The sequence below is a fragment of the Balaenoptera borealis genome (genome assembly GCF_965194805.1).
Source record: "Balaenoptera borealis genome assembly, chromosome: 10".
In the NCBI taxonomy this organism is placed as follows: domain Eukaryota; kingdom Metazoa; phylum Chordata; class Mammalia; order Artiodactyla; family Balaenopteridae; genus Balaenoptera; species Balaenoptera borealis.
Window position 1 is genome coordinate 110663881 of NC_138874.1, and position 26874 is coordinate 110690754.

A 26874-nucleotide genomic window follows, 5' to 3' on the forward strand; every position below is an offset into this window, starting at 1 on the left:
CCGGAAGGCTCTGTGCCCTCCGCGGGGCATGATGGGGGAGTTGGAGATTTCCATCATGGCGGCTTCCATTTCGGGCTACACCTTCAGCGCTGTGTGTTTCCACAGCGCCAACAGCAACGCCGACCACGTAGGTGCTGGGCCCCCCGCCGCGGCTGCTGGGGCCTCCAGCCTCGGTCTCAGGCCGACGCCTGCGGCCAAGCTGGGATCACTTGCGGCTCGCCCCCCGGGCTGGCCCGGTTAACTGATGACCCGGGAGGCTCCCGCCGCCAGCGAACTCCTGCTGCCCGGGGCTCCTTCGCCCCCGAGATGGGCCCCCTCGCTCGGTGCCTTCCGCCGCCTGGCCGCCCCGGGACGGCAGTCTCCCCTTTGGCAGAGCTTTCCCGGCCGGCCACCGACAGTGTCAGGAGTCGCTTAGTGGAAACCGAGCGCCTGCCCCTCCCTGAGAGTCAGGCTTCTAGACTTGCGAGGGGAGTCTGGGGTCGGGAAGGAGCCGAGAGACCCGGCGTTAGTCTAGGAGCGCAGACACCCAGCCGCGCCCGCTGGTCTGACAGGTTGTTGTGGGCTGCGACGAGGGAAACCGTGGCTGTCACTATTCGTACTTGTTAGATACGATCGTGTGTTTTCTTCTCCTCGATGGAAAATGGAGATGTAACCAGGAGTGTTAGGTGTAGGGTCTCCTTGCCTTGAAGTGGCATGTTCAGTTCCTTGGCGAAGATTCTAAGACCACGGAACTAGTCGCAGTGAAATAGGGAAGTGACAGGCCTACGTATGAATGATCGGAAATGCATTTTTAATGTCACTGGCCTCTGGATGGAAATTCTTTATGAAACTAGATAATTTTTATCTTTAAGTACTTGCCCACCAAATTGAGGGATTGTTTTAAGTGATTTTAGTAGTGAATTATTGAAGTTCATTAAATAAACGTAGTTGGGGGGGGCTGTTGTGGTTGTGTGGTCATCACAAAGCAAAATGATACACTGCAGAAGAAGGAACTGGACTTGGTTTCACATCTGCACTCCTTGCTTCCATTAATAAAAACTGATTTCATGGAGAGGTGGTTCCATTAGTAAATTGAATGGCATTAAATTATTGTGCCGTTCCTCGCTTCAGTTTGATAGTAGAGATGAAGGATAGGAGTATACACAACACGGGTTTTTCCAGAGGCAGCTCCTGTCTCTGGACACTAACGCCTTTGATATTGCAGACAGATATTTAATAATGTAATACAGTTCCATGTATAGGTAGTTTGTGGCACTGCTAGTGTCCTGTGGAAGTATTAAATATGGTTTACAATAATGCTTCTTAACCTCTCTAGATCTTGGGGTGCCTAGTAATATCACAGTTTATGTATAAGGCAAAGTTACTGTAAGAATAAGCAACCTGTTGAAAAGTGGATAGTTTTTTTACAAACTGCAGTGAGACGGCCGTGTTACTTAGATTGTTATTAATTTATTTCAAGAGATATCTCTTTAATATCTGTGCTATGCCAGGCATGGTACTAGACTTCACAGAAATTTTCACCAGTGACAATAGTTTGCAACTTGTGTCTTCTACGAGGATACCTGCTTATATTAACCTTACCACAATTATATAAGTGGAGTACTTTAAAGTAATTTCAATTTCATATATTTTAAAGTTGAAGAACCAAGAATTTGTTTTTGTAGTATATTCTTGTTTTGCCCTGGCAAGAAATTAGTTTAAAACCACTCATTTCAGTAGAGTTGGAGTTAACAGACTATTTCTGTAAAGGGCCAGACAGTAAATATTTTAGGCTTCATGAGCCATGTGGTCTCTGTAGCAACTACTCAGCTCTGCTGTTGTAGGGAGAAAGGAGCCATAGACAATAAGTAAATTAGGTTGACTGTTTCCAATAAAACTTTACTTATGGACACTGAGATTTGAATTTCGTATAATTTTCACATGTCATGAAATATTCCTATTTTCTATTTTTTTTCAACAATTTAAAAGTGTAGAAACTTATTCTAAGCTTGTAAGCCATTCAGTAACAGGCGTTAGGCTGGATTTAGCCCACACAGTATAATTTGCCTACTGTTATAAGGTAACAGTGGCTCAGATAATCCAGACCAGTAGATAAATAAGCATTCATGTTATACTCGGCTTTAGAAAGTCTTGATGTCACTGTTGACTTTTTCAAACTGAGGCCTGTGGTAGGATTGCCAGATAAAATATAGGGCACCCAGTTAAATTTGAATTTCAGATAAATAGTAAATAATTTTTTAGTATAAGTATATCGCATTTATTACATAAAAATTATCCATTGTTTATCTGAAATTCAAATTTAACTGCATGTCCTGCATTTTTATTTGCTAGGAATCTGTATATATGTTCTTAAAGTCTAAAGTTCTGTAGGAATTTTAAATTGTATTTTCCACTTTGATTAAAGAAAAAAGTTTTTAACTTGTTACAAAGACAAAGCTTGTTTTTTGTAATAAGAACTCATAACTGAAAGACTTTCATAGGATAAAACAAGCTTCTTTAGTCCATGTTTTTCCAGATTAGTAGTCATGGATTCTAGCTCTGAGAGAGGTTTTTTTTGAAAGGGGGGTCTGTATATTACTAAAGTTTGAGAGATGCCTTGTACATGATGATTTGGGATTTTAGGACACTCCACTCACCTAATCCAATACAAAAGCTATACTGAAAAGCATCTGTCTCTCCCTCCTCACCCCCACAGATTCCAACTGGGATTTTTTTTTTTAATATTTATTTATTTATTTTTGGCTGCGTTGGGACTTTTTGTTGTGGCACGCAGGCGTCTCTCTAGTTGTGGCATGCGGGTTTTCTCTCTCTAGTTGTGGCACGTGGTCTCCAGACCTTGTGGGCTCTGTAGTTGCAGCGTGAGCTCTCTAGTTGTGGTGCATGGGCTCAGTAGTTGCAGCACGCGGGCTTTGTTGCCCCGTGGCATGCGGGATCTTAGTTCCCCGACCAGGGATCAAACCCGCGTCCCCTGCATTGGAAGGTGTATTCTCAACCACTGGACCACCAGGGAAGTCCCCTGGGAATGTTTTTAAACTAGGAAACTTCTTTAATTGATTAGAAGGGTCAACCTAGAATGGAAAGGACATTGTTTCATCAAATTTATTCAAGCAGCATTTATTATTATTATTTTTTTTGCTATTTTTTAATTAATTATTTATTTATTTATGGCTGTGTTGGGTCTTCGTTTCTGTGCGAGGGCTTTCTCTAGTTGCGGCAAGCGGGGGCCACTCTTCATTGCGGTGCACGGGCCTCTCACTATCACGGCCTCTCTTGTTGCGGAGCACAGGCTCCAGATGCGCAGGCTCAGTAGTTGTGGCTCACAGGCCCAGTTGCTCCACGACATGTGGGATCTTCCCAGACCAGGGCTCGAACCCGTGTCTCCTGCATTGGCAGGCAGATTCTCAACCGCTGCACCACCAGGGAAGCCCCAAGCAGCATTTATTGAGCACCTCCTGTGTGCTGGGCACTGTACGAGGTGCTGAGATACATAGTGAACAAGCACAGAGTCCCTGCTCTCGTGGAGCTTATATTTTAGTAGGAGCAGGCATTTGTTAATACATATAAATATGAAATATGGCAGATAGTGAGGAGACTAAGAAGAAAAAGGATGCAGGGTAAAGGGAACAGTGTCTGGCAGACTCTGATTCTGTTCCGCTAGCCAGGGAAGGCCTCTCGGATAAGGCGCTATTTGAGTGAAGAGTGGAATGGAGGGAAGGAGTAAGCCATGTGGATGTCTGGGGAGGGGGAGTCTGGGACAGTCTATTAGTTCACCACTGACAGGGAAGTTATTTTGACATTTAGAGTGTATGTTCTCCAGCTGTGCTTGTGCTGAACAGTACAGCAAGTGCTCAAACAGTAGGTTATATGCTGAGTAATCCAGAATTGATGATGGTGGTATATGTTCTCTAAAGGTGTAAATAAATTTACCTCAGCATTTATTAAAGAAAAACTTTCATGTAATGTTAAATTTATTTGCTGGAATGCTCATTTCCCATGCCAGCCCATACAGGAACAGTTAGGTTGTGCATTGTGTCAACTTCTTTATACTTTTATCATTAGCAATTTTTTTTTTTTTTTAATTTATTTTTGGCTGCGTTGGGTCTTCGTTGCTGCACGTGGGCTTTCTCTAGTTGCGGTGAGCGGGGGCTACTCTTCATTGCGGTGCGCGGGCTTCTCATTGCGGTGGCTTCTCTCGTTGCGGAGCACGGGCTCTAGGCGCGCAGGCTTCAGTAGTTGTGGCGCATGGGCTTAGTTGCTCCGCGGCATGTGGGATCCTCCTGGACCAGGGCTCGAACCCGTGTCCCCTGCATGGGCAGGCGGCTTCTTAACCACTGCGCCACCAGGAAAACCCCCATTAGCAATGTTTTTAAAACAATGAAATAAATTACATGCTGTTTCAAGAAAACAACCTTGGAATATTTCTGCTTCCTGAGCTTTTTTAACATTGGTTGTTACACTTAGTAGGATTTAGGTTATGAATTCACTCTCCTTATTTTCACTTCAAAAAAAACAGGGTTTTAGGGGAAGGGATTAAAATAATATTTCATCTTGTCAGGAAATCCTTTTTTCGAACAATCCAGTTAAAAGCCAAATCTCAAATTGCTTTAGTCTTACTTGTTGGTTTGTGGGTTAGTAGTTTACATGGCAGACTTATTTGGATTATTGTTAAAGTTATTATAAAAAATAACAATGTCCTCGATTCCTCTTAATTCCAGTAAAAATCATTTTTTTAGCTGCAGCTATTTTCTTCCTTTGCTTTCAGGAAGGATTTTTGCTGGGAGAGGTAAGACAAGAGGAAACCTTTAGCATCAGCGACTCCCAAATCAGCAGCACAGAACTTCTGCAAGTCATTGGTGAGTGAGTTTATCACGGACCTTAGAAATACTCTTCTTGTATACATGCTGCTTGTTTTGTTCTTTGGCCCTTAACTGATTTTAACCTAATAGTAGATTAAAAGAGTACATAGAAAAGCACTAAAGTCACAATGCCAATTATTTGCACTAGTAAATGATGTGAAATGTTTTTATAAGTCAGTATAAACTCACAGTGTGTAGCTATAAGTTCAGGTAGTCTGTGAAGCCATCCCTGACCCACTGACTGGTCTGACCTATGAATGGCTGTGTGGAATTACACGTGATAGTCTCTTCACAACCACAGTGAATCTCGAGTTTGCACCTCGGGCTGTGCCCATTGTCAACATCACCTCACACTATAATGAAAGCACGTGTCATGCTGGTCCTTCCTGGAGGGATCCGGCAAAGATGTTTACACTTGTTTACAGGAGATATTTGTTAAACCTACACAGCCTTCTGAGGAGTAAGCCAAACAGTCGATTTGGGGGCGATCGCTGGGGCAAACGAAGGAGTATTTGTAGGTTCACCCGCCCTCTTTGGATCAGTCTCCTTTCGATAAAGAAGGATCATAGTCCTTTCAGCTGCACCTCGAGCACTTCACCGAAAAGCATATCCTGATACTCAAAACAGAGCAGGGGTCGTTTTATTCACTTATGCAGCCAACAATTATCGAAGAACGTCCGTGCGAGAGGCATTGTGCCGGGCAATGAGAGGAATGCCCGATGCATCCCTGCCTTCCAGGGCTGTGGGGAGGATAAGACGAGTGTACAGAAATGCCAGAGAGTGCAGGACGAGTGCTGTCAGGAAGGAACAAAGAAAATCTCATAAGTTGGGGGAAAAAAAAAACCACTGCTAGTGGGTTAAATCAGGAAAGACACCATACAGGAGGTAAACTTAGGGGATCCCCTAAATTCAGGGGATCCCAGTGCAGGGAGTGCATGAAACTTACAGGGAGCCTGGCCTGTTTCTGTGTGACTAAAATACAGCATGTGTGAAGGTGAGGGGTTTGTGGTTTGAAATACTGCTGGGAGGTTGGGTTATGTTGAGGCCAAATCATCACCTTCAGCCTGTTCTCCTAGCCTTCTAGTACCTGGGCTGGGAGGCCGGCTGAGGACTGAGGCGCTTGGGGTTGGAGGGAAGCAAGAGGCAGCTGTTTCCTCAAGAACCAGACTGAAGCCCACTCCCCACAATGCTGACTTGCCGAAAAAATACTTGACGTACTGCTGCCTGGCTGTTCTTTCACTGGCGTTTTATTTTTGTGTTTCGTTTTGCTTAACCCTTTAAAATCCTAAAATAGAGAATTTGGTTTCATTGGCCATCTGTGCAATTACTCATTGTTTGCACTTGGGTTTTCAAAACTAATGTGGTATATGAAGGTTTGCCAGATAGACCTGACAGAAAACCGTGCAAGAAAGAGCTCTCTTGCCTGGCATGACCACAAAAGTAGCATTTCTGATGAATGTTCTGGCTGTTTATTTATCTTTAAAGAAATAGAATGGTAAAGTAACTAAAATTCTCCAGCGTAGTGTACTGTATCTTTGATTCACACACCTTCCGGTTCTTGCAGTAAATACCGGTTTCCATGGTGCTATAGATGTGGAGAAGCACCAACAGAGAGTCACAGTTAATACAGTGCCATGACAACGCTCTTTTGCTGTATAATGTTTAATTTATTAGCTGCATTCAATTCATTGTTTGAAATAGTCACGGATCTCATGAACAGAGTATTTGCTAGTATTATCTTAAATGTATTGTTATCGTTGTAATATTTTTCTTTTAAAAATAAATACATATTAGAAAATGTAAACCAAGGACTCTGGAAAACCTGGATTGAAAGGCAAAACATTAGGTAATGTGCCATGAGAAGTATTCCATACCACTAGTGTGAAGACATTTTCTGGCATAGTTTAACCACCAGAATAAGCTATTTTAAATAAAATAGCTTGACCAGATTTCTTATTTGTTGAAAATGTCTGAATCCACACACAGACACCTTTCCTTGACTCTACACAACAAGGAGGACTTTGTATGGAATATCACATTTTGAACACTTGTTTTGAATACATATTCATTTTTGAAGCTGTGCTCACTCACTTGAAGCGGAGTCGTCCGCTCTCAGTGCCGGGAGTGGTCAGGAGACAGCAACAGAGAGCTCCCGTAGTTAATAAGGTGATGCAGCAGCGGTTACTGGAAAGAACGGAAGGGGGAAGGAGAGGAGCAGTTCAGCTCATCCACCAGCCGGAGAAGCAGTGTCTCTGCTGAGCTAAGCAAGCACCGCAGCACGTCCCGGTGGGGATTTTTACAGAAATGCGGGCAGAGACGCCATGCGTACGTGAAGAGGGGACCAGCGCATAGATGAGCTCTGGAGGCTTCAGAGACTCTAGAATCCCAGGCGAGGCTGCCCTGCCTCCCCCTGCTTCCAGAAGCCTACCTATCAGCTATCGTGCCCGCCACCTTCATTCCAGTCTGCACCTTACTGTGTTTGAGAGCGTCACCGTGTTTTCTCCACGGAGTGCTTAGTTAGGTATTGCAAAATCTTGTAAGAGAAAGCCTTAACTTCCTTTAGAAAATACCACATGATATCTAGAGCATATCTTCAACAAGCTTCTAATCCACGTTGCAAATCATGAAAGAAGTCTGCTGGGGTGGATTGATGACAGGAATGTATATTCAGAGTTCAGAATTTACTCCAGGGATTTTCTTGAACAAAATAATCTTTCCTTTAAGGTAGAAGAGGTTTTTTTTTTTTTTTTTTCTTTTCCCTGAACTCTAGTTGACATTTTTACTACAGACATTCCATATTCTAATTACTTTACTAACAGTATCTCTGAAATAACTCGTGGTGGTATACCGTGTCATTTTGGGGGATAAAAGAAGGAAATATTTCCAGATGAGGTTTTCTTATTTGCATCACTATGTCGACAGTTATACTAGGCAAATGAGCTTTTCATTCCTGTGGAAGTACTGGCATCTCTGTCTGTGTTTTGGCAGCACTCATATCAGTACAGAAGCTAATGGGCATAGCCTGGTGTCCTTCAAGGTTGTGGTTTCATTTTAATTGAGTTAAAATTGCAGACTGGAACTCTGGCTCTGGCTTTATAAGCAGCAGGTGATGATTCCCTGTCCAGGAGAATGTTGTTAATAGAATTGAGTGGTTAATTAGTCCCATGGTCTTATAAAGCAACCCAGACCCTAAGCCCCCTGATGAGCTTGAAGAAATTGTTCGCTCTGATTAATCACAGCAATCTTTTAAGAAGCCGTTTGGATCTGCCTTATAAATGACTGTTTCCCTTGGTACTGAAAATCTTTGAAAGGGTTAATATACTTTCAGAGTTTCCGCCCTTCCCCTTCAAAACACCTGGCCCAGTTGTCCTGAGTTGTTAGTAGGTTACTGATAGTAAGGTGGTAAGGCCTTCCTTTCCCCAAGCTGTCCTCAACAGCTCTTACCCACCTTGATCAAATGCTTCCAGGCGTTGATTCCTTTTTCCTCTTGGGCTTTGTTTGAATAGGTAAGATTGAATAAGGGCACACAATAGCTGCCTGTTCCTGAATAAAAGCTTTCAGATATGTGCTCATCACACCTGGACAAATGGACCCAGAACTTTCATTCGCCAGTTTACTTTGTCCCGAGAATGTGTGCCTGGGTTTCAGTGTTAAAAAGACATACTGCCTTCACTAGTGTACACACTATTTGGGAGAGGAAAACTGTCTTTTTATTGTCTGAGATTTTGGTTAAAAATTTTTTTTAAATCCTGAACTGTTTTATAGTTGTCTGTATCTTACATGATTAACTGAGATGTATTTCCTCTTTCTAATTACAGAAATCCATAACCATCAGCCTTGTTCAAAACTTTTTAGGTAAGCCACATCCTTCTTTGTAGCTTTTTGTCCTTATTAAAAAATTAATTGATTGAAAACTAGTGAATTTAGACCTGTATGTGATTATGGCTGTAAAGTTATAACTGAGGGCATCCAAATTCACTTATTTTTTGAGTGCCAGATGTGTATGTGGTACTGTGTTAAGTTAGGAAGAGGAGAAGGGAGACAGTATAAATCCTGGCCTCAGTGGTTTAGAATGGAAGCCTTTATGCCAGCCCCTCTAGCAAGGGCTCTTCAACCAGAGAGAAGGAAGTTAACCAAGGATCGCATATAGATAAAATAATTGGTGTTTTTAAGAGGGATAAAAAGTGTTCAGTGTTCAACTTTAAAATGTAAGGAAAGGGAACATAAAACTTACTTTTTTGTGTTTAATATACACCAGTTGAATATTATTACCAATTAAAGGACAGAAAGAGAAAAAAAGCAGGAGGAGAGATGTTCAGAGGGAGAAAGCAAAGGACAGAGAGACTTATGGAAGGCAAAGGTGAGGGAGAAGGTGGCCAGCATCTCCCACATCCCAGACCTCTGTTCCGCAAACCGCAGTCCAGGCCTCTGTCTGCTTTCTCAGCCCCAAACCCTTCCACCTGATGACAGGTATGATGAGCTCCACTCTGTGTTTCTTAGAACTCCCTGAGGCCCTATTCTTCTACTTTGCCAAGAGCCAGGCCAACACTTCCCTTGCATTGCCGCTCACACTAGTCCAATTCAGCGTTCTTGGTCAGCACTTCCTTCTTTCACACCTGCCCACCCCTTGAGCCTGGCTGTTCCTGCTGTGTGCTCCCTGCGGCTTTCCCCCTGACCCCGCTCCCATTCTCCGCTGGCCCAAACACCCAGCCCCCTCGCACCCAGGAACCCACGGGGACTCGCACCATGTTCACCACCCACCTCACCCCACCCCTCCCCTCCCGCGCACACTTGCCCGTTATTTCAGAGGATTGTTACCTGTGAACTAAGCCTCAAAGTAGCTGAGAACCTCATCTCTCAGATTTACACATAACTGAAAGAGGAGCAGGAAGCAAGACAAGGAACCAGCAGTTCATTTGAAAAGAATCTCAGAGCAAATGAAATGATTCAGGCCCTGGTCCACACGCAGCCTCTGTCTGGGTCAGAATGGGTCCTGTTTGGCCCTGACCGTCTAAAGCTTTGCTAGGTGTGCCCTGCCCTGCCCTTCTGAGGATTTCCTTAAACCACCGTCAGCAAAGTAGTACCAGAATGTAGACTCATAGACTCACAATTTAAATCATAGACTCATAATTCTTAGAACTGAAAGAAATCTTAGAAATCATCTGTCTACTCCAAAATCTTTATTTTGCAAAAAGGAAATGGAGGCCAGGTAGGTTAAAGTGACTTGCCCAAGATCATACAGTGAGAAGCAGAACGGAGCTGGAGCTGGTATCTCCTGACTCCCAGTTCAGTGTTTTTACTATAACTTGAACTCCTTCCTGCATTATAAGGCCTGGGCTTATGGTGGTAGGAGGAGGGGAGGAGGGTGGCATTCCTAAAACCATGACCAGGGGTAGAAAAACCCACACATCATTATGCCTGGACTGCTCATCATGGGATTCAGGTCAGATTGGTCTCGTTTAAGGGTGAGTGCATTCAGTTTGAAGCTGGCCAGACCTCGCTTCAAATCCCAGCTCTTCCATCTACCAGTTCTGTGATTTGGGGCAAGTCATTTAACCTCAGTATCTTTATCTACAAAAATGGGAATAAAACATGTTGACTGGGACTTCCCTGGTGGCGCAGTGGTTAAGAATCCGCTTGCCAGTGCAGGGGACACAGGTTCGATCCCTGGTCCGGGAAGATCCCACATGCCACGGAGCAACTAAGCCCGTGTGCCACACCTACTGAGCCTGTGCTCTAGAGCCCGCAGCCACAACTACTGAGCCCGCATGCCACAACTACTGAAGCCCGTGCGCCTAAAGCCCGTGCTCCACAACAAGAAGCCACCGCAAGGAGAAGCCCACACACCACAACGAAGAGTAGCCCCCGTTTGCCACAACTAGAGAAAGCCCGCGCACAGCAACGAAGACCCAACGCAGCCAAAAATAATAAATAAATTAATTAATTAATTAATGTTTTAAAAAAAACAAAAAACATGTTGACTTGTTGGGCTGAACTAGTACTTACCTCCCAGCATTGAGGCAAGAATGAAATGAATTAACACGAGGAAGCATGCAGCTGAGTGTCTTATTAAGAATTCAGCAAATACTCATTTCCTTTCTTCATTTCTCAGAAAATGAGCTGCTATGTTCTTTTTTTTCCCATAGGTAATTGATACTTAGAAACAAGGAAAAGATGTCACAGCCATTTGAAACCATACATTTTATAATTACTTGCTATCAGCTCCTCCCACTTATGGAAGTAATACCCTTTGAATGTAGCAGTCTCTTGAGTAGTCTTTGCAAAAGATACTTCATATCAGTAAAGCATTTAGATTGTTTTCTCTTTATATACCTATTGCAGACAAGCAATTGTATCTTTATTACCAACTTTTAGGGTTAAATGACCCATAGACACATGTTACTAAGCATATTCGTGTCAAAATACTATGTGATTTTAATAAAATATTTTTTCTCTTAAAAAAAAAAACAGTTTTTATGACTATGCAAGCAAAGTTAATGAAGAGAGCTTGGACAGGATTCTTAAAGATCGGAGAAAGGTATGTTCTATTTGTCACCCAGTCTGATTTGGAAATCAATCCTTATCACCCAAACTTAAAACCAGAAATGAATGTAAAATGAAACAATGAGATTTGATGTTAATATATAAGAATTCTGTTGAGTAGATTTTAAAGGTAAATTGCAAATGTGACATGATGTTTACAGTATATCAATAGAACAAAATTTGGATATTTAGAGTGATTCCATTATGCAAAAGTCAGAAGAAAAAATAGAACATGAACTATAATCTAGAAAGTTGACAACAGTTGAGTTGATTCTGGGTGGTTCTATCTTCCTATTATGTAATTTAAAAAATAATTTTGCCAACATTTAATACACATACATTAATTTTATAATGAGGGAAAATATTTTTTAAAAATACAAATTGCAGTCAAACATCTTTAGATATGTTACTCCTTCAAGTTCAATTAACAGTGAACATAGATGTTTTTCCAAAAGGTCATGTGTTTATTATTTCTGTCAGCATATGCGTATGATGTTCTGAGTGTGTATGCATGGTAAGCAAGTCTGAACAGAACTGAAAACGGACCAAAGCTTTATTGCTGCAGCACTGTCTGATGGTCTCATTTATAATTTACTGTACCATGTATGGCGTTTACTTTTTTACCTTGGTATATTAATTCCAGAAAAATAGATTGGTCACTAAACCATCACTTGAGGGAAAAAAGTACCAATGAAAGTTTTCAACTTATCAAACAGAAAACAAAATGCCTTTGTTTAGAAGCATGTATTATTTAAAAAAAAAAAAAAGGCTTTAAAAAGATTACCTGTGCATAAAAATAATCAGTGTGGGATTCCTAAGGTGTCTGAAGAAGGGCGTCAGAAATAACAGTGCAGTAAGAGTAGATCAACAGCCTTTCCAATGTACGGACTCTCTCAGTACCACTGTCGGATGTACAGGCAGAAAGAAAAGCAGGTAGGATCACAGGAAAAATGGGAAGTGTGGGGGATAGGCCTGAAAAAAGGGCAGTGGTTTTGAGGGTGATAACAAACTCAGGAAGCGCTCGGTGTTAGCAGAGAGTCTAACACAGTCACCTGCCCAAGCGGGAAAGTGGGTCAGAGCAGCCACAGACATCACGGTCCAGCTCCCCCATTTTCAGTGACTTGCCTGAAGCATCTCTGGGATCTCTTAGCAGTCCATATTCATCCCCCAGCCACCACCTCACTTCCTCATTCCATTTATTTTCGTATTTTAGATAACGAAGCTTTATTATACTTTCTAAAACTAAAATTTATTCCCTGAAAATGCCTATCGAAGCACAGTTGCCTAGAGCACTCACTTTATATTAAATTACCAGGAAATTTTTTTTAATAGATGAAAAAAATTTAAACTGAAAAAATTGAATAAAGAATATGAACAGGAAATTCACAAAAGAAAAAAAGAAATCCACAAATGTCCAAGAAGTAATGGGAAAGATGTTCATTCTCAATTAGGAAATGCAGATTGAAACAGGTAATACCGGTTTTTTGTCCATCCGGTTGGCAAAAGTATAAAAGGATTGCTAATATCCAGTGTTGGCAAGGTTGTGGGAAATGGGGAAGCTGTAGTTGGTGGGAATGTAAGTTGATACAGACATTTAGGGGGAGAGTTTTGCAATAACAGAATTTTAAATATGGAGTTCCACCTCTAGGAATCTGGCCCGAGTAAAGAAAAGCATCTAGGCACAAAAGTATGAAAAGCTGGCGTTACTGAACACTTTAGCTCTGTGCCAGGCAGTATTCTAAGCACTTTCCAGGTACTGACACATTTAATCCTTGTAGCAGCGCTGTGAGGCTGTTATCATCACCCCCATTTTATAGTTGAGACAACTAAAGATAAATAACTTGCTTAAGGTTGCGAGCAGGAAATGTTGGCGCCAAGGTTTAAACGCAGCAGTCTGGCCTTTTAATCCAGCATACGAAGATGTTTGTTGTATTTTTGCTTAATAGTGAGAATTTTGAAAGCAATCTAAGTGTCCACCAGGAGGAATGGTTAAGTAAATTATGTTAGTACCTCCATGCTATGGGATATGAAGCAGCCATTAAAAAGAATGAGGGAGGTTCTCATGAATGACATAGAAAGATCTCGAAGTTAAATGAAATAATTTGAGCCTATTTTTTATAAAAACAAAAGTTTGAATGTTTAAACGTACAGAGAAAGATCTGGAAGGAAGCCAACCAAACCTAAAAGTGGTTACTTTGAGAAAGGGAGCAGAGACGCTGCTGAGGAAGGGAGACTTTATGTGATAAGGTTTTTTTAATTGTATTTTACATTGAAAATAAATTGAAAAAAAGAAAGGAGCTCTACCATGTAGTTTTTTCAGTAGCAAATAGGGACACATTTCCAAATTAATTTGGGGATTTTAAAATTGGATTTGCTAATTTACTATGCTGTTTTGTATTCTGGTTGTGTATTAAAATATAATCATGTTGTATTTTAAAATAAATAAATGAATGAATGAATGAATGAATGGATTTGCTGTTTTGAGACACAGAAGACCAATCATAGGTTGTTAACCGGAGTTAACTTCGCTTTTCTTTTGCAATTAAAGACAGGAATTTGTTGCTTCAATTTACTTGGAAATTATGTTTTATTTTCCATGGAATTTGTTAAAGGCAGGGACCGTATTTTATGTTCATTGTATTTCCTATGGCACCTTATACATAATATAAACTCTTTAAGGATTTTTTTCAAAAATCCAAATTTCTAGCCCCAAAACAAAGATGATACATAATATTTAGACTGAAAATCTTTATAGTTGACTCTAGTTTGGTTTTTTTTTCCTCCACAAATGGTACAAAGTTATATCTTCACCTCAAAAGGGTTACAGTAGTACTTACAAAGGTACATTTAAAAGTTAGGCTTAAAAATACATACGTACTTTAAACAGTATCTGACATACAAAAAATATTTTTAGCTAATATCGACTCTTCAAGAAAGTGCTGATGGAACTGTTTCAAAAACTGACTGTTTGCGAGGCAGGCTTCAAACCTAATGTTTAATTGAAAAACGCTGGGAGTTCCCTGGTGATCCAGTGGTTGGGACTCTGTGCTCTCACTGACGAGGGCCCTGAAGGCCCGGCCGGGTTCAATCCCTGGTTGGGGAACTAAAATCCCACAAGTTGTGCAGGGAGGCCAAATAAAAAAAAAAAAGGAAGGAAGAAAAATCCTAAGAATTGGACGCAAGTTCAGTAAGTTGAACTCATATAAAATAAGTACATAATAATTTTAAAAGTTCCCTAATGGGTCCTAAAATTACCCATTAGAAAACACAAACTAATAAAGATTTTTGTCACAATAGCAATTAATGTATAAAATACATAGAAATATGTTTACTAAAAAAAGTGTGCCTCTAAATATAGAAACTCCACAACATTGCTAAAACATTTAAAAAAAAAAAAAAAGGGTTGGGTTTAAGATAGAGGCTAATGTTTTTGGTATGCAAAATCCCCCAATAGGTGCAGCAAGGTTGCATTGGTGTGCTCAGTTCCTGCTCTGGCAGAATCCATATTGTGTTTGCAAAGTTTCGACCAGCCTCAGGTTTTGGGCTCAGGCCAAAAAAGCAAGTGAGAGGAGGATTTCTGCCTTCTTGAAAGCACCTGCTCCGAAACAGATAATGATAAACATAACTGTCGTCTTAATATCATCGTAAGGCCAAAAAGAACAGAACTTAAAGATGACAAATGTGCCCAGTATTGGAGATAATTGCTTTGGATCCAGAAGATGTAAGTGAATGTCTAGCACAGAGAGTAGAGAGGACAGTCTTTGTGAAATATTGTCTGAAACTTTAGCAGAGATAAGGTTTTAGTGAAAGATATTCATAATTTTTTATCGTGGCCCAAACATAGTGTGCTCTTCCACATCAGTGACCTCGTTTCTCAATAGCATTGCAACCAGCTTGTTAGCTCTAAAAGGTAGAACTTTAGACGTCGCCAATCTGAATTATTTTGGCATGTCATCTTTCATTGATCAGGATGAAGGGAGTTATCTTTTAAGCAAATATCAAATGAGTAAGTTGATATCCAAAATAAATTTATAAGCCTTCCCGCTTCTCTGAAAATACAAATGGAATAGAACAATTACAGTCAGTATAAGTGAAAAGCGTTAGTACCCATCCAGTAGCCACTTGCAAGATTCTTTAGTCAGCGAGTATTTCATGAGAAGAATCCATGTGCTGAGCACTGCTTAGGCCTCTGCAGGAATGCAGGGGTGTGTGAGATGCACCCAAGTCCTGCAGGGGAGCTAATCCTACATTAAATACAGAGTGCCGAGACTCAGAGTGAAATGTGCCATGTTCTTTGGCGTTAGCTCTAGCCAGTTGATAATTTTTCTTGCCCACTTTTTTTTTTTTAAGGAAAACTACTTTTCACTCTTTTATGAGCAACATTGTGTGAATAATGTGGAATTTTAAAGTTAGTGTAGTACAGTGGAAAAAGACAGGCAGAGAGGTTCCAAATCTTGGCTGTCACTCATTAGCTCTGTGACTTTGGACAAAACATCCCTTTTATAAGATTTGCACTGTCAGAAGTGTTTGGGTTTTCTTTATATTTAAAGAATATCAGAATTAATTGCTTTAATATAATTGGAATTATGCTTTATTTTCAGTAGTACTCCTTAAGGGCAGGAACTGTTTCTTTGCTGCCTGTAGTTCCTTGCATGTGATACAAACTCAGTGCAGAAAACTTTAGTCACCTCCCAGGGTTGTTGTGATACTTAGTGAAAATATTTGTAACATAGCTAGCTGGAGGTCTGGCACGCGGGCTCAGTAAAGGTTAGTTGACTTCCTTCGTTTGTGAAAGTGCCAAAACATAATCTAAATTTACTGTTAGTTTTAATATGACACTAACAATTTTAAATTACTTTGATTTCTCAAAACAGGATTTTCACTCAAAGAGTTTGTTTTTTAAAAAGAAGCTTATGAAGATTATTCTTCTTATAAAGAATTAACTTAATTGTCTCTACAACAGAGATTTTCAAACTCTTAGTATGCATAAGAAAAAACTTAAGAACTTATCTTAAATTCAGGTTCCTGGCTCTACCCTTAGAGGTTGTGATTCTTCAGGTTTTGGTGGGGCCCAGGAGCATTTTAAGGAGCTGCCAGAGGTCTCTTAGGCCATCTGTCTCCCAGATGTCCAGCAGATCACATTATGAAAAATATTCTTCCAAAGAGCCTATAAGTTTAATTCACTTACCAATTTAAGTTACGGTATAGTCAGAACTGACAAAGCTAAACTTTTTTAATTGTTGTATTGAGGTATAATTGACATGTAATAAACTGTGTATATTTAGAGCATATACTTTGATAAGTTTTGATATATGTATACATGCATGAAACCATTATCGAAATAAGATAATGAACATACCTATCACTGCAAAAGTCTCCTCATGCCCTTTTCTGATCCCTCCTTCTCACCCCTCCCAGGTCACCCACTGATCTGCTTTATGTCACTATAGATTACTTTTTATTTTCTAGAATTTTATATGAAATAGAATCCTATAGCATATGCTATTATTATTATTATTATTATTTTTTGGTCTGGCTTCTTTCACTCAGCATAATTATTTTGGAATTCATCTGTGTTGTATTTGTTGGTAGTTTGTTCCTTTTTGTTACTGAGTAGGATTCCAGTGTGTGGATACACCACAGTTTATTTATCCATTCACCTGTTGATGGACAATTAGGTTGTTTTCAGTTTTGAGCTATTGCACATAAATCTGCTATGAACATTTGTGTACAAGCGTTTGTGTGGATGCATTCAGAATTAAATTTGTAAGATTTCATGCAACTTTTAACACTTTTTTTCTTCTGTTTTTGTTGCAGAAAGTTATTGGGTGGTACAGATTCCGGCGAAACACACAGCAGCAGATGTCGTACAGAGAGCAGGTTATTCATAAGCAGCTCACCCGCATCCTTGGGGTGCCTGACCTCGTCTTCCTTCTCTTCAGCTTCATCTCCACCGCCAACAATTCCACTCATGCTTTAGAATACGTTCTCTTTAGACCAAATCGAAGGTAAATAAAGCGTTCCCACCAGCCTCGCATAAATAGGAAAGATGTTGATACAAGTAATTGAGATTTATGACTTTGAAAATATGCATTTTATAGCATCTTTAAAGAAAAGTGTTTATAACTCTCCTTTAGCTAGTTTTCTCTGTGGTTAAAGAAGGTATTTTCCTGTCAGTTAGTTATATAAATTAAAATTGTTTTTGAATCAAGAAGCATTAGCAAGACATTAATTATGCATCAATTCTTAAAGGAATAAACAGCTGGAAATCATCATTTGCTTCTCCATAATCCATTATGTAGAAATACAGTTTTATTGCACTGTAAGTCTGATTGTAATTTTAAAACATAAGATTTCAAAGACAAAATTGTAAAATTGATCCACCTACTGGTTAATGAGGGTTCTGCATTGTGAACTTGCTAAAGCAAAAAAAAAAAAAAAATCATACCATGGTGTCTGTCTGTAAACAACAGAAAGGGTTCCCTCCAGAATTTCACTTGTAGTAGAATAAATTAAATCAATATCAGTGAAAATAATTATTAATTGTTAAATAGCCATTTGCAAGATTTCATTAATTAATCAGTAGGTTCTTGAGCACTTAAAACCTCCTCAGCACTCTGTCAGTTGCTGCGGAGATGCAAAAGATGTATAAGACATCACCTCAGCCCTTGAGGAGTTTACAATTGAGTGTCTACTTTAAGGGAAGGGAAAAAATTGCTAATTCACATAACCCTAGGTTGTCTGTGGAAGTAGGTTCTCTGTGAGACCTTCATTTAGTTCCCAGTGCAGAGACTCAGGCTCCTATTGGCAGGACCCATTCTTCAAGTAGAGCAGTGCTTTCAACATGATCTCTCTCAATCTTCCCTGCAGGTATAATCAAAGGCTATCCCTTGCTATTCCCAATCTAGGCAACACTAGTCAGCAAGAGTATAAAGTGTCTTCAGTGCCAAATACTTCTCAGAGTTATGCCAAAGTTATTAAAGAACATGGGTAAGTCGAAAGGTAAAATGAATGTTTTTTCCTTTTTTTTGTTAACAATATGTTTATGGGGACTTCCCTGGAGGTCCAGTGGTAAAGAATCCGCCTTCCAATGCAGGGAACGCGGGTTCAATCCCTGGTCGGGGAACAAAGATTCCACTTGCCGCAGGGCAACTAAGCCTGCGCGCCACAACTGCTAGACCCGCGTGCCGCAAACTACAGAGCCCACGCGCTCTGGAGCGCACGCGCCACAACTAGAGAGAAGCCCGCGCACCGCAACAAAGAGTCCGCAATGAAAGATCCCACATGCCACAACGAAGATCCCTGGTGCCACAACGAAGATCCCTGGTGCCGCAACAAAGACCTGATGCAGCTAAATAAATAAATAAATAAATAAAAATTTTAAAAAAACCCAGAAACCCAATATGTTTATGGAGAAGTGTGACATCATTTGATATGGTTAACATTGAAAACTCCAGTAAGGTAATTCTCTAGACCACCACTACTGTATATCAAAATCTTATGCTTATTGAAAAGATAGTTTACTTTTATCAATATTTATTTTTTTAATCATTTGCCACGATTTTTTTTTGCAACCGATACAAAAGTTTGGATAGAGTATGTGTATTTCTGAGGTTCTGAAAGCTAACTGTGGTCACTGAAAAATATATAGAGTGATCTAGGAAAAAATAACACTATTATTTTTCAGTTGTCTTGGTAACATGGATTCTCTTTTCTTTCTCTTCTGTAATTCTAGGGGTATGGGCATTATTGCTGAAACATTGTCACTGTGGACTTGTAGCATTTAAGTTATAGATAAAGGTAGAAATGATGGGCAAGTGCCTTCTAGTTCACGGCAGTTCTAATCACTTGGTGAATCTTTTTTCTGTTTGTCTTCTAGTACTGACTTTTTTGACAAGGATGGAGTAATGAAAGACATCAGGGCGATTTATCAGGTTTATAATGCACTTCAGGAGAAAGTGCAGGTAACTGATTTATTTACTATATTCATCTTATTTATATTGCCCAAATCTTTTAATTCTACTTTAATTTTTAATAATCTCCCAACTGACAAATGAGTTGTGGTCCAAAAATCAGAATGTGCTCTCCCAAAGTGATATAAGATGTATGGAGTAGTTGCTCATGTCAGTCTACGAAAGCTGGTCTCACTCATTATGTGCCTTCAGTGGAAACTCTGAAGTACAGAATTAATATCACTCTTTTAAATACTCATGACCTCTTTAATGACAGCTTTTTTCCTGGGGAAATGTATTCTAAATTTAAAGAAGTATTGCTAAGAACACAGCTGTCCCATCACTTGTACCGTACGTGGAGACTCACCCAAAGGCACCCGTAACTCAGGGCAGCTCTGCTTCCTAATTCTAGTTCACTCCCTCCGCCCGCGGCTGCCTCCACTGAGTGGGAAGACGCAGTGGAGCCTGTTCATTCCTAGGCAATCAGGCAGCAAATATTTATGGAAACATCTCCTGCAAGCCAGATCCTGAGCTAGGTGCTAACAGTACTTTCCCACGTTCTTTTCATCATCCCCAAAGTGTTCTTAGGAGTAATTTGTTCTAAAACCCTAAGAACAAAAGAGCCTTTGAGGACAAGGAGAGTGGTAGGGCTGAAGAAGCTGTCCCGGGCCTGGAGAAAGCCTAGCTTTGAGGAGGAAGGCCCCGAGGAATAGAGGAATGAAGGCAGCTGCTGAAAAAGAGGAAAGCAGACTGAGTTCAGCCTGGGGCAAAGAAGAACACATGCAACGGGCAGTTTCCAGTGTCAGTTCTCCAAATTCGGGTCACGGTTACCCATAGCAGCACAGGGAACTTAATACAGCCTCACTCACTGGTGACCGGCCCACTTTCGGCAGTTTCTGGTATTTCTGCTATGGAAGGAACATGCGGTGAAAAACAGCTTTTTGTCCTGAATTCATGACCATGCTCTTTTCAGACTGTCAGCACTGTCTAATGGACTTCAAAATGGCTGTTATACATTTCATTGACTATTGATTAAGGCCTGCCCTGCAAACACCAGTATCACGTCCAGTGCCCTGATAGGAGTGGTTACATTACAATGATATGGTCTCAAGTAGTTACCTTTTATTAAATCTTGACTTTGAAACTTATTTTCTTTTTCAACTTTCCCTAATTATAAATAGTTTCTGTTAAATAAATCTGTGTGTCATCTGATATTTGATTGTTGATTATAAATAAGAGTTGAAAGTATCTCATTCCTGTCTTTTGTTCATCCTTGTATGCCAGACTGGTATCAGAAATTCCCTTTTCATATCAATAAAGATGAGTAAGCAAGGGAAAAGATGAACTCTTTCCCTTCTTACCCTTCTTTTTCAAGAATGTATAAGCTAAATAGCATAATCATCTTAACATAATTAAGAAAGCAGTTCAGTGAATAACAACAGTATTGGTCTCTGGGACCTTCATGATTTTGTTCTACCTTAGGTGTCTGCTTTTTAACTTGATAAAGTGCCTGGACTCTTCCCAGGGTTATAATCGATGCTGTCTTTATGAAATGCCTCGTGCTTGGATTTGAAACTAATTGTTCTTGTTGTCATTTTTCCCTCAGGCAGTGTGTGCAGACGTAGAAAAAAGTGAGCGAATTGTTGAATCTTGTCAGGCAGAAGTGAACAAATTAAGAAGACAAATCACTCAGAGGAAGAATGAAAAGGAACAAGAAAGAAGTGAGCTTCCTATTAATTTTACCATTCAGTATCAGGGAAATGTCTGGTTTTAAACATCAAATTACATAATAAATTACATGCATTCTTCTACACTCATCAAGCTCCAAGTTAGGCTGCTTGGAAGAGGGCATTCACTTGTCTTTAGACTTTTCCAGAAGGGAAGTACTGTTTTTCATGGTGTCCCTCTCAAGTCTCTGAAACTGGAAGAAAAAGAAGACCAAAGGTAGAAAGGCTGAAGCAAGTTAGAATAAATCCTGAGAAGTGATATGATCTATGTACAGTGGATGTGATGTTTCTTACTAAGTTAACTGTGACATGCCTTGCACATAGGGACTGTGTCCTGTGTTCATTGGAACCTCATAAAAGAGCTACCTAAAATTCTTTTAACTTTACATTTGCTTCATGGGCAGGGTCTCAACAAAGACTTTAAATGTCTGGTTTTTGATAGCAGTGGATGACTGGATACCATTAAGCTAAGGAACCAGCTGGTTGAATGAGAATTAGGCCCAAGCATCTATTAATTCCAGCATGCTAACAAACATATTTGCTAGAATGCCACCAGATTTTTTTTAAATTAATTAATTAATTAATTTTTTTATTTATGGTTGTGTTGGGTCTTCGTTTCTGTGGGAGGGCTTTTCTCTAGTTGCGGCAAGTGGGGGCCGCTCCTCATCGCGGTGCGCGGGCCTCTCATTATCGTGGCCTCTCTTGTTGCGGAGCACAGGCTCCAGACACGCAGGCTCAGTAATTGTGGCTCACGGGCCCAGCTGCTCCGCGGCATGTGGGATCCTCCCAGACCAGGGCCTGAACCCATGTCCCCTGCATTGGCAGGCAGATTCTCAACCACTGCGCCACCGGGGAAGCCCTTAATTTATTTTTTTATTGAAGTATAGTTGATTTGTAATGTAGTGTTAGTTTCAGGTGTACAGCAGAATGATTCAGTTATACATATATATATATATCTATTCTTTTTCAGATTCTTTTCTGTTATAGGTTTTATTACAAGACATTGAATATAGTTCACTGTGCTATACAGTAGGACCTTGTTGTTTATCTATCTTGTATATAGTAACGTGTATCTGTTAATCCTAAACTCCTAATTTATCCCCCCACCCACCCTTTGCCCCTTTGGTAACCACAAGTTTGCTTTCTATGACTGTGAGTCTATTTCTGTTTTGTAAATAAGTTCATTTGTATCATTTTTTTAGATTCCACATATAAGTGATAACATGATATTTGTCTCTCTTTGTCTGACTTACTTCACTTAGCATGATAATCTCTAGACCAATCCATGTTGCTGCAAATGGCATTATTTCATTCTTTTCTATGAATGCCCCCAGATTTAACATTTGTAAGTAAAATCTATAAAATGTATGGCAAATAATATCAAATGTAAAAGAGATAAGGGTATAACTAGCCTTTTCTAATTTAATAAGAATATTTATAAACAAATTAAAATATAATTTATATTTCCAGATAAATGATGTCTGATTCATTTCTACTGTTACATTATTCTAGAAATAATCAGAAATGCAGACAGGGATTTCTGCACAAGAGTGTTAATCACAACTTTATAATTCCAAAATCTTGGAAACAACCTGTTGCAGTAATTGAATAAACAACAGTAGAATAGTTGAATACATTTTGGTATATCTATATAATGGAATATTGTACAGCCATTGAAGCAAATTTTTAATGACATAAGATAATATATAATCTTATATGAAAATGCTAGGATATAAAGTATAAACATATTATCTCAGCTCTATTTAAAATACATGTATACAGGGACTTCCCTGGCGGTCCAGTGGTTAAGACTTTGTGCTTCCACTGCAGGGGGTGCGGGTTCGATCCCTGGTGAGGAAACTAAGATCCCACATGTGGCAAACAAATAAATAGATAAACAAACAAACAGACATGTACACACAAACACACAAAGCTGGATAATAAAACTAGAATTCAGAAAAGTTGGGGTGCCTGACATCTAAAGTTTCTGCCTTTTAACCCCAAATCTTGTGCTGTTTTCACCAAAATTTTAACAGTGTTATCTGAATGATAGAATTGTGGGTGATTTTTTGTTGTTCTTTTCTAAATTTTGTACGAATCATTTTTATAATATTTTTAAAATGTACTTAAAAACAATTTAAAGGCCACAGGCTCATAGATGTAGGGCTGTTTCAGTTTTACCACCATAAAAATGCAGTAAAATTATGGCCTATTACGTAGAAAACTGGGCACCTAACCCAGGGCTTTGAACTTTTAAGGAGAAAGAGATGTTTAAGAGTATTATGACAAGTTGTTTTCAAGAAGTATTTTTTTTTAGGTTTTATTTATTTATTTATTTATTTATGGCTGTGTTGGGTCCTCGTTTCTGTGTGAGGGCTTTCTCTAGTTGTGGCAAGTGGGGGCCACTCTTCATCGCGGTGCGCAGGCCTCTCACTATCGCAGCCTCTCTTGTTGCGGAGCACAGGCTCCAGACGCGCAGGCTCAGTAATTGTGGCTCACGGGCCCAGTTGCTCCGCGGCATGTGGGATCTTCCCAGACCAGGGCTCGAACCCGTGTCCCCTGCATTGGCAGGCAGATTCTCAACCACTGCGCCACCAGGGAAGCCCCAAGAAGTATTTTTTTTGATGTGAGGCCTGTTAAGGAAAAATTCACGTTCAGATGACTGCCGAGGATGGTGAGGACTGTTGATTTTATCCTCTGTCCCCACAGTCTCTGAGCACAGTAAGCAACAGGTGAGGGAAACAGCACCAGATCTGGAGTTAAGAGACCTGTGTTATGAGTATCAGGGCCCCACTTCTAGCTGTTCTCTTAGTGAAGTCACTTAACCTTTCAGAGATCCGGTTCTTTGCCTGTATAATGGAAACAATAACATTAGTGATGACAGTAGTACTTCAGAGAGCTGTTTGGAAGCTTAAATGATTTAATGTATAGAAAACTCTTTTGTAAATTGTGAAATACTATGCAAATGTAAAATAATTCATAGTAATAATAAATTTCACTTCTTTGTTGCTATTTTCCAGAACAGTCAGGTTGAACGTTTAACGTATTGAAATGCAAAGCTGTGAAAATACAGAGTGTTACAGTTTTCTTCCCCTTTTCATCCAGGATTGCAACAGGCAATGATAAGCAGACAGATGTCATCTGAAAGTCTGGACCCCACGTTCAGCCCTCGGATGCCCTATCCTGGGTTTGCAGCTGAAGGTAGAAGTGCACTTGGAGACGCAGAGGCCTCGGATCCTCCTCCCCCCTATTCTGATATTCACCCAAATAATCAAGAAAGTACTCTGAGCCATTCTCGCATGGAAACTAGCGTCTTTATGCCTCGACCTCAAGCCGTGGGCTCCTCCAATTATGCCTCCACTAGTGCTGGACTGAAATATCCTGGAAGTGGGGCAGATCCTCCTCCTCCCCAAGGAGCAGCTGGAGACAGTGCTGAGGAATCAGACGACAGTGATTATGAAAATCTGATTGACCCTACAGAGCACTCTAATAGCGAATACTCACATTCGAGGGATTCTCGACCCATGATGCATCCCGACGGGGGCTCCAGGAACACTCCGACCTCCCCAATTTAACTAAACGAAAGAAACTCTCCACTTAGCAGTGTTAATTGCTTATTGAGAGAGTTTTTTGAGGACTTAATCTGGGGAGAGAACTTCTTTCTCAGACCGCTGGACTCCCCAGGGCAAGCGCTTTTGGGCACAGAACTTGTAAGAGCCTCACGTCCACGGGTCCTCGCCTGCGGACTCAGTGTGCAGGTTTCACGACAGAACCATTAAGATAATCAAATTGTCCTAATTCTGGTGCGATTCATGGATGTACTGGTAAATATAGGCAAAGAGAAACTTAGCAACGTAGTTTCTGTTCTTTAAAATAAATTGGAAATTAGAGACTAAGCACAATTAGTCTATAAATGTTCTATAAATCAAAACCTTACCTCTTGCACTATCATGCCTTGAAATTTACTTTTTCAAAGGGAAACTAGTTTAGCAGCAGCCTTCAAAGAACCTTCTTTCTATGATGAGCCAAATTCATCTCTGCCAGAAAAGAAATTTTGATAATTCCAAGAAGCCTGATTGGAACAAATCAGATGTGTACCTTCTTTTGTCTGCATGACTTTGTGAGATCAAAAGAGAGGGCTTTGTTTCAACTTTTTTCTACTAGCCTGATATGTATTGTCACTTAAAATGGTTGCCTTTAAAAAAAAAATGTAGAAATACTAATTACCAGTAAGTAATCATCCAAATAAGTATGACATGAAATAAATTACTTATTTTTCTTTTGGGGAATTACAGTGACTGCTATGTTGCACTAGCCACATTTATGGTCTCTGTTCTAGAGTCTTAAATGAAGGACACACAGCAGTATAACAGAAGGGAGTTATGTTCCAGACCTGAGTTTTATGATGAACAGATTCCAGACACAGTGGATTTAGCCAAGTTCATACGTAAGGAAGATAACTCGTTTAGATCTTCTGATAAATCCTAGTGTTAGTTTTATTTGTGGAAGAAAGACATTTAATAAACTGTTTGGGAATCTCGATTATTGAATAAAGATTCATTTTCAGTCTGAATAACCGTACTTTTTTGAGTTGCCATTTGGAAGATAGCTGTGGAATGTGTAGAGACTTTCCGTTGGGATGCACTTACATTTTTATTTAATTACTGCTTGTTTTCTAGTTTTAGGCCCAGAATGTGTGAAACCACTAAAGACATTCATGAGAATGATAGGCTTCTGGTTTGGAAATGACAAGGCCCCCTCCCCCCCATTTATGGTGGGGTCAGCCCGTGAAGCTAAAGCCATGGATAAAAACTGCCTTTCCTTTGGACTAGTTAAAACCTGTCAGAATAAGGAAGTTGTTAAAGAGGCTTAAGCTCCAGGTTCTGAAAAAGCAGTTTCATTTTGTAGGAGAGAAGTTTACTCTAGTCTGACTGGAAATGAAATGCTAAAACTGCCATTCTTCAGATATCTACTGTATGGGGTCTGTATCTTCCTACTCTCCGGTTTTGTTGGCCTTATACCACTGCCATTTGATCTGAAATGTTGCAGACCACTTTATCTGCAAATGTGTTCCAGTGTTTATCAGCTACCTTCTAGCGGCTTCAGCACCAGTGTGAATTTAATTTTTTTTTTTTTTAAGTGCCATCACCATCTCTGTTCAGATTTTGACATTCAGGAAAATATTTTTATTTTTATGCCATTCCGAAACCTACAATGTATATCTGACAAAGCAGTTAAATGTGACAATAAAAACTTATTTAATCGTGGTACTATTGTTTTAATGTCTGTCTCAACACCCGGCAAGGTCTTGCTTAGTTTACTCATTCTAGCTGTTCTTAGTCAACTTCATACAGTTTTTTTAAACTTTTTCTTTTTTTTTTTTAAGATTTATTTATTGATTGATTGCTATGTTGGGTCTTCGTTTCTGTGCTAGGGCTTTCTCTAGTTGCGGCGAGCGGGGGCCACTCTTCATCACGGTGTGCGGGCCTCTCACTATCGTGGCCTCTCTTGTTGCGGAGCACAGGCTCCAGACGCGCAGGCTCAGTAGTTGTGGCTCACGGGCCCAGCTGCTCCGCGGCATGTGGGATCTTCCCAGACCAGGGCGCGAACCTGTGTCCCCTGCATTAGCAGGCAGACTCTCAACCACTCCGCCACCAGGGAAGCCCAATACAGTTTTTTAAAAGGCATGAAAACTCACCTCCATACAGATTTTTTTTTTTTTATCAGACTGGTTTCAGGGGAAATCCAAGAATAAAATTTACTAAAAGGTTCCTATGGATTTCAAGAATGTGTTGA

General features: G+C 40.2%; 1 protein-coding gene across 2 annotated transcripts; it reads left to right on the forward strand.

Moving 5' to 3' along the window:
- On the forward strand, window positions 1–26345 carry ABRAXAS2 (abraxas 2, BRISC complex subunit). 2 transcript variants are annotated; one of them, XM_082407358.1, is made up of 10 exons: window positions 1–127; window positions 4763–4853; window positions 8675–8711; window positions 9138–9326; window positions 11328–11394; window positions 17217–17407; window positions 18270–18389; window positions 19279–19363; window positions 20958–21072; window positions 24184–26345. In XM_082407358.1, the coding sequence occupies exons 1-10, from the start codon at window positions 29–31 to the stop codon at window positions 24651–24653; spliced, it is 1464 nt and encodes a 487-aa protein (XP_082263484.1). In that variant the 5' UTR covers window positions 1–28; the 3' UTR covers window positions 24654–26345. The 2 variants fall into 2 exon arrangements, with proteins under 2 accessions (XP_082263484.1, XP_082263485.1); XM_082407359.1 differs by lacking the exon at window positions 9138–9326.
- Window positions 26346–26874: the final 529 nt, after the last annotated feature.